The following is an 8,342-nucleotide window of genomic DNA, read 5'->3' as shown; positions in this document are numbered from 1 at the left end:
ATGCATTTAAACAAAATCAAGAAAAGTTTCATGTTTTCTCGAAGTTCAGTCCCGCTTTACACTTATGAATCCGGTAATTTTCGCATGGGTGACAATATGTTAATGATTTTCTATGCCTCGACAAGTTCTACACTGGATATGCATCGATCTTGTTACAAATTTGACTGAATAATCTAACGCAAATTGGATTTGTAGTCAAATAAGGCTATTAACCTAAATTCTTGAAATATTTTTTGGCTATCAACTTAGGGTCGGTCGGGAGGCAGGAAACAAGCATATACTTTTGGGGCCTAATAAAGTGATATTTTCTTTTCGCTGACTGGCATCATAAAAAAAGATGACCTATATTTTGTATTATCATCATAATAATAATTAAATTAAACTAATCTGACGAAATTAACTGTTCATATTCAATGGCAGGTACAAATTTATTACAGTATAACAAGAAAATATGTTTCTGACTGATCAAAGCTAATAATAACTATAAGTTACATAAAAGGCGTAAATAAGAATCATCACCTAACAATACAAAATAAAACGCCATAAAATATTAAACATACAAATTCTTTAACTTTCCAGAAGACACGTGAACAGTTTTTGTGGATATGTGTTTACGAATAAAAGAAAGAGTAATGATGACTATGAAATAACTGGATTTGAACAGAAAGGCATAACTGCTGCATGTCAATGTCTCTGATCACACTAAGTGGCAGTATCTCTACAGAGCACTTCATTACAATTAGCTAGTATATAAATTATGTTTTTAGGATATGCAACTTAACAGATACACTATTCTAGGTAAAAGAACCGTCTTCATATTGCTTTCACTCACGAACTAAGTCCAAATTTTAATCAGTTGAGCAGCATTGTAAACTTAAATGTAGCCTTAGTTTTTTTAAACGTTAGTTGTCTCCTTCTGTTTCTTGCTGGGCATCGGATGTCCATAGTGTAAGGTTGTCACGTAAAAGCTGCATTATAAGTGTACTGTCTTTGTAAGACTCCTGATCCAAATTGTCTAATTCAGCAATAGCAGCATCAAATGCCTCTTTCGCTAGATGGCAAGCTCTTTCTGGGGTATTCAAAATTTCGTAATAGAATACAGAGAAATTTAAGGCGAGACCTAATCTGCTAGGATGTGTTGGTGGCATTTTCTCTTTAGCACAATCCATCGCATCCATATAAGCCTTCTGAGAATTTTCTACAATTCCTGGCCGTGCCTCTTCTGATGAATATTCAGCCATATATCTATAATAATCGCCCTTCATTTTCAAATAAAACACTCTGCTTTCATCTGAAGTAACATTTGCAAGAAGTTGCTTATCTAAAAGATCAAGAACCTCCTGACAGATTTTATTAAGTTCATCTTCAAGTTTAACCCGAAATTGTTGTGCTAATTTATGTCTTGGTTGAGTGCTCTCTGCTTTATTTTCTATCAGTGATACCATTCGCCAAGATGATCTTCGGGCACCTACTACATTCTTATATGCAACTGATAATAGATTCCTTTCTTCCACTGACAATTCCTTCTTTTCATCGTTCTCTAAATTCTCTGTTACCTTTTTCATGGCTTCTGCCATATCATCGAATCTCTCAGCCTGTTCGGCAATTTTGGCCCAATGCACTTGTTCTTCCCGAATATTTCCTGCCATACTCAACTTTTGGGATTCTTCACTTTTCAACAAAATTGCCACGGCAGCAAGCCGTTGTAGGTAAAATCTAGAGTAAAAATGGCGGCTATAAATTCAAGATGGCGAAAGGTTAAGGTAAGTCACGTGACTTCATATGTTACCTTTCCATAAACGGACGAAAACGGTTACTTTCCGATATCATGCGTGCATGCCTATCTGAGTGGGTTTGACCTGTCAACCGCATGGTTACATTAGTTTTATATCACACTTTCAAAATATAACAAGGTAATCGACAACTTTCTGGATGTCCATTGGCTAGCGACTTAAAATATATCATTTTCTATCTTCTTCGATGATCGATCTATTGAAATACAAAATCCTTGGCTATAGCTCAGGACTATAGCAAAATTTTAAAACTATATACGAACCCCCCCCCCCCCCCCCCCCCCCCCCCACCCCACTTTCAATCATTTATTATTGGCCTAGAAATTTAGGTGAAACACATATTTTTCACTATTCTATTTTCTAGCAATAAATGACTGAAAATAGGTGGACAAATATAGTATATAATATATATTATAGGTGCTATGTGATACGTTTTTCAATAATTTATTGCAAGAAATTGCAGGGGTGCACTGCCAAATATTTCTGTGCTCAGAGGCTGAGTTTTTTTTTGGGGGGGGGGGGGGGGGGGGGGTAGTGTGCCGGGGCCCCCCATTTGTGGGAAAAATTTGGTTGATTATTAAGGGGCCACTGAAGCACAACTGGAGCGGGGTTCCTCTTATGGCAGTCAGTGGGCCCCCTTATGAACATTTCTGGATCCGCCACCGGTACTTTCATGTATACAGATACATATGTACCAGTCACCATGTTAAAATTTCAACATCTGCTCTACTTTATTATTTCATACAAATTTTCAAATAATTATAAATACTAATCTTTATTGCAAAATTACACCCATAAGGGTCAAGCAATACGAACAAACAATTACACATTTTAAATACAATGCAATACAATGTAATACAATACAATATATTATAAGTAACTTTGTCATCTATCCTACCGTAACCATAAATTGACTACATAACGCATTTTCACCAAATAGTGTGTTTATAAGGAAGCCTATAATTAGCGAATCCGATCATTTTTAGTTAGACATCAAAGACAAACAAACTACTAGTCTAGTTTCTTCTTTTTTCAATTTCTTTTACTCACTCTACATTTATTATGTCGTGTAGTTTTTAACAGACAGGATACATTTTAATAGAAACTGCAGTTAGTCATGAAAGCTTCACACTTTTAATGAGATCTATAGTTAAGATTCCAGCTAATGGCGAGGTGTGTTCGACTGATTATCCTATACCCGGCGAAGGTCTTTGATTTTCGTACTGTAGCTTTACACAACAACAAAAAACTGCCTGGTTGTATAGCAAAAAGCGGCGTGTGGCGTTAAACACCAACAAATAAACCACACAATATTTCGTATATTTTCCCGCCAAAAATAAAATATTTATATAAGGAATGTACTGCTTTCAAAACATGAAAAATATCTTTACCAAGGCCAACTATATTCGGCGAAAACCTCACGATGACACACAAATGAGAACACACAAGCAATCTATGAAAAGCTAAACAATCTCCAGTGTCGGTTTGCCATGAAACATTTCGCTGTGAAGAAGTAAGTTAAAAAGGTTCTGACAAAAGGTGCCATTTTACACGACACAAATTTACAATAGAATATGATAGAATAGAATATTTTTATTTCCCAAATTACAGGACACATAAAGGGCATAAAATCAGTTACAGTTGACTGACATAATTGATAATTACAACAATAAGCATCACAGTGTACATGTAAGAGGGGGTAAACAGCTTTTGAGGGAGGTGGGAGGTGTGTGTGTGTGTGTGTGTGGGGGGGGGGGGGGGGGGGGGAGGTGGAAGGAAGGAGCGGGAGGTGGGAGACAAAAAACAGGTGGGAGAGAAAAAAAGATTCTAAAATTGGGAGGTGGGAGATAGGGGGCGGGAGGTGGGAGAAGGGTACCCCCTGTCCACCCCTTCATGTAAATGTATATTTAGTATATTAATTAGCATTGGTCAGAATCAGAGCCAACAACAATATATGTATCATGTGTATTGTGAATAAAAGAATAAAATTACATTATATGCATTCATTCTCAAATTATCTACTAGACTTAGTGTCAATAACTATACCACTTATCTACCAGAATCTCATTTCAAATAATCGTATAGCAAATTGAAAGTAGAGGTTCTATATTCATGTATACAGAAATTACTCAGAAATGAGTCATCAACAAATACTTTGAACTCATGTCTGATTCATTTCAAACCGGTTTTCTTATAAATTTTATATATCAATCTTGGCCCTAACTTAGTTTGATAATGTAAACACGTACGTGTTGCTTTGGAGTTCTAATTTACTGCCTTATATTATAATAAAAGACACCAACAAATAGTAGGAGTTATCAAAGGGGCAAACACAAAAAACTGTTGAAGAAAAATAGAAAACACCAAAGACAAATGGCATGGGAGTAGACTGAAAATGTGTCATGTGTGCGGTTCGGGGGGTGGAGGCAAATTTTTGAAAGTTACAGACAAAAAAAACACCTTCTATAGACTTATAGTCTAGTTGCTAGTTATTGCCCTCTCATCTTCGTTAGCCAAGTGTTACGATCCGGTCGATCCCCTCCCCTTTTTTATGGCAAAATAGGGGGTCCATGAACAGTCGCAGTTTTCTTAATTTTAGAGTACAAATAATCCCTTTTTCTGAAAATGACCCATGCAATGTTGAGAATAACATTAAATTATTTTCAAATACCGTAATAAGAGTGCGGTAAAATTTATTTTCGTACAACTAGTTCACATTTTTTATGCTTTTTCCATTTTTGTTTTACGTGTTGTCATAATGTACGATGTTTTGAACATGTTTTGAATACGTTGAATACTCTGGGACTAGCCGAGTTTGATTTACACATTGTTTTGTTCGCAAATAACCACCCTTTTCAATTTTATATTTTCGAAACGATGAAAGAGCGATAACTCTAATTTAAATTGAAACTAATATTTGGACAAAAATGTGCCAAATAAGTATTAATCTTCAATGTTTTCTCAGTTTAGCACTCGGTTATCATTCGCTCCATTATTTTTTGTCAATGTCATTTCTTTAATGAACCTTTTTCCTTATAGTTAAGCACTACATCAACACATTAGTCATAATGTGTAGGACACTAAATGTCACCATGCCTCGTGTGATTTAATTTTTATATACAAGCAGAGACATACTAGTAAAACAATATATGTCTCTAATACAACAAAATATATAGATTAATCATAGGAACTTGGGGACAGGAATTTTTTTTAGCCTTCCCCCTTTTTTCGTCTTCTTTTAATTTCAACTATTTTCGCGTTTTTCTGTGTTATAGCAATAATATAGTTTACTATCCGCAGCGGTCACTGACTGATAATAATATCACTGACCGCTGCGGATAGTTATACTAGGAATTGATAGTAAATACATGCTATTTCTAGTTTATTCATGTTAATATGACACAGCAACACGCGAAAATAGTTGAAATTAAAAGAAAAAATATCAATAACGGATTTGGGAAAAAAGGGGAGGGTTAAAACAATTAATTCTGTCCTGTCCCAAAGTACCTATGCTCTTGGAAACTACCACTAGTACAATTAGCACGAAGATTTATGTTTTTAAATCCATTTTTTTTCAATACACGGACGAGAACAGTAACGTGACTGTCCGTTTAAAATAAATACATAAATCCTACCTAAAAAAACTCGGAAATTGTATTCAGTATTTAATGAAAATAATGAAATAATCGGAACAGTTCCTTAATAGTTCTGACCTTTTATCGCAGTCAAAATTAAGTATCATTGCGCACAGTTTAAATGTATTCTTACTTTAATGCACTCCAATAATGCATGACTCGAAAAAATTATATATCTTAACTCTGGAAAGTTCTTCTTACATATTTCAACATGTGCAGCAGGACAACATGCCGCGTGATACATTGACTTATTCAATTAGAATGGTTTTTTCTCCGACAGTCTGACGATTTTAATAATAACTAGCCACACATCATTTCTGCCGATTTCAATTAAATGGGAGTGTTGTATATGATTTTACGTTTTCTTGAGTGGCATTTATAAAGAAGATGTGGATTGCCAATGAGACAACTCTCCACCAGAAACCAAATGCCGTACAAGTTAGCAACTATATAGGTCACATTAAGGCCTTCCGGCAACAGTGAGGAAAACCCATACCACAGAAAAAGCTATAAAAGGCCCCGAAATGACAAATGTTAAACCATTCAAAACAGAAAACTATATATCGGCCTGATTTATGTACAAAACAATAAACGAAAAACAAATATGATATACAGCAAGTGCATACAAACGACAACCACTGTTTCTACTTAAGCTATAACTTCCAAGCTGCTGACGCAAGCACAATCATGTTGACTCTAGCCATATTTCTGAGATATTGGTATGTTAAATTGATCAACCATCACCCCCCAAACAAAAACAAACTTAACAAAAACAAAAACAAAACCCAAACAACAAAAACCTTAGCGAATTTCTTAAAAACTGTATTTTTCCAACATTCAAATCAACTTACTAGGCAGATTTACTTCCTTGATACTGTTCTTATATTTTAAAAGAGTATACAAAAATATCGAACTCCAAGGCAAATTCAAAAAGGGGAAGTTCATAAAAACTGACAAAATCAAACGCTATTAATCAACGGAAAAAGTGAAAAACAACTGTCATATTCCTGACTTGGTACAGGCATTTCCCGAAGAAAATGTGGGTTAAACCTGGTTTTATAGCTAGCTAAACCTCCCACTTGTATGACAGTTGTTTATAGTTCCGTTATATTGACAAAATTGGGTGAGCAACATGACAGAAATAACGGATCTTCACATTAAAAAACCGAACAATATCTTTTTCCAAAAATGTGGATTTTATAAACATTGATTGATCCATAGATATCTTAGCTTTCAGCCAAGCATTCAAAATCAATAAAGTATTGTCGACAGATAATTCACAAAATTAACAAAACTGTGACAAATACGTATTTACTTCCAACTGTTAGAGTGTACAAGAAGACCAGCATATACAGCATTTAAATAAACGGAAATGATACGAGCGCGGAGAACTTCCGCGATACATAGACAAGTTACGCATATGAGCCAAGAGACCACCTATATTGTACTTGCCTATCGCCCCTGATTTCAATAAAGTGTCTTCCATGCATTTTCCAAGGGAAGGATCCTAATTTTGAAAAAAAAAAATATTTTCTTCATCCCAAATCATAACATTTAAAAACCAAATCTTTCCCTATATACCATATCAGACTGGTATATTTGAAACTTCGTATGCTGCATTTACGGATACCACGACTATTATCAGGAGAGATAAGTTACATTTGGATCCACTAACTAAATACGTACTTCTAGATATAAATAAAGAATGAGAAAGTTAGAGAAAATATAATCATGTGGCATTAAAGAGCATGTAATTTTGACAAATAAACGTTGCAAAATTAGCTGTACAATTCAAAAGTAGGAGTTTAACTTCTGAAAGTGACAAGAAAAAAACCCACATATGCAGTATAATAGTCTCCGACTCGTTTTTTATATTGATTAGACCGTTGGTTTTCCTGTTTGAATTGTTTTACACTAGTCTATTTTAGGGCCCTTTATATAGCTTGATGTTCGGTGTGAGTCAAGGCTCCGTGTTGAAGACCGTACTTTGACTTATAATTGTTTACTTTTTACACATTGTGACTTGGATGAATAGTTGTCTCATTGGCACTCATACCACATCTTCTTATTATATATAGAAGTAAATCAATGTCTTTTTTCATTTTCATTTTTTATTTTTCAATAATTTAACCAAAGAGCTGGAGTGCAAAAAACATAGTTTAGATTTCCCCCCCACTAAAAAGGGAGGAGGATTTATCCCTTTGTCCCCTCCCACGGCTCATAGGCCCTTGTTTTGCTTTCATTGGTCTTAGATAGGCATTTGAAACAGTTTGTAGAAATAGAATTCATTGTTCATTCTATTGGAACAAAAATTTCTATGTGAATTTTGTTCAAAATAATTCACTCCATGTCTGAAGGCACTAGACGTAAAATAAAATTCCCATCACGTGGCGTAAAGCAATCAATTTTATCCTATATTATTTAATCTATACATTAATGACCTAGTTATGAGCCACCAGGATGCTTATCCTGAGATCTTATTGTAATTGGTGACCGACAATAATTCCCTCTTATTTGCACATGATTTTGTTCACTAAGAGAAGAAGCCGGGGACAAAACTATGTTTTAGTCCCCCACCACACACACTTTTTGGCCAAAAAATGATAAATCATAAAATGATAGAGGACACTCACTAACTACTATAGTACATTTTTTGTTTTTGTTTTTTTGCTTTTTGATGCTTATCACTTTCAGAAGCCCCCCCTTTTCAGTCCACCCCTAAATAACGCAACTGTTGTTCTTTTATCAAACTCAGAGAAGGTCTACAAAATCTATAAATGTTTTTAATAGGTGACGTTTGTTCCTCTTGGAAACTAAAAGTAATTTTTAATAAAGTCTCAACATTATAATTTTAACTCATGCAAATGGTAAAACCTGTAAGAAATTTTTCAAATATTATGATGAGAATCTTGAT

General features: G+C 34.6%; 1 protein-coding gene across 1 annotated transcript; it reads right to left on the bottom strand.

The window, feature by feature from the left end:
- Nucleotides 1-409: 409 nt before the first annotated feature.
- LOC127720086 (14-3-3-like protein 1) lies at nucleotides 410-1,770 on the bottom strand. The gene has a single exon (XM_052226495.1). The coding sequence runs from the start codon at nucleotides 1,647-1,649 to the stop codon at nucleotides 903-905; it is 747 nt and encodes a 248-aa protein (XP_052082455.1). The 5' UTR covers nucleotides 1,650-1,770; the 3' UTR covers nucleotides 410-902.
- Nucleotides 1,771-8,342: the final 6,572 nt, after the last annotated feature.

This window comes from Mytilus californianus, unplaced genomic scaffold (genome assembly GCF_021869535.1).
Source record: "Mytilus californianus isolate M0D057914Y unplaced genomic scaffold, xbMytCali1.0.p SCAF_11, whole genome shotgun sequence".
Lineage (NCBI taxonomy): Eukaryota > Metazoa > Mollusca > Bivalvia > Mytilida > Mytilidae > Mytilus > Mytilus californianus.
The sequence above is the reverse complement of the archived record's forward strand: the minus strand, read 5'-3'. Positions and strand labels throughout refer to the sequence as shown.

What these genes read in the sequence shown, in the direction of transcription:
- LOC127720086 (XM_052226495.1), bottom strand. Translation starts at nt 1,649, where the DNA reads ATGGCAGGAAATATTCGGGAAGAACAAGTGCATTGGGCCAAAATTGCC.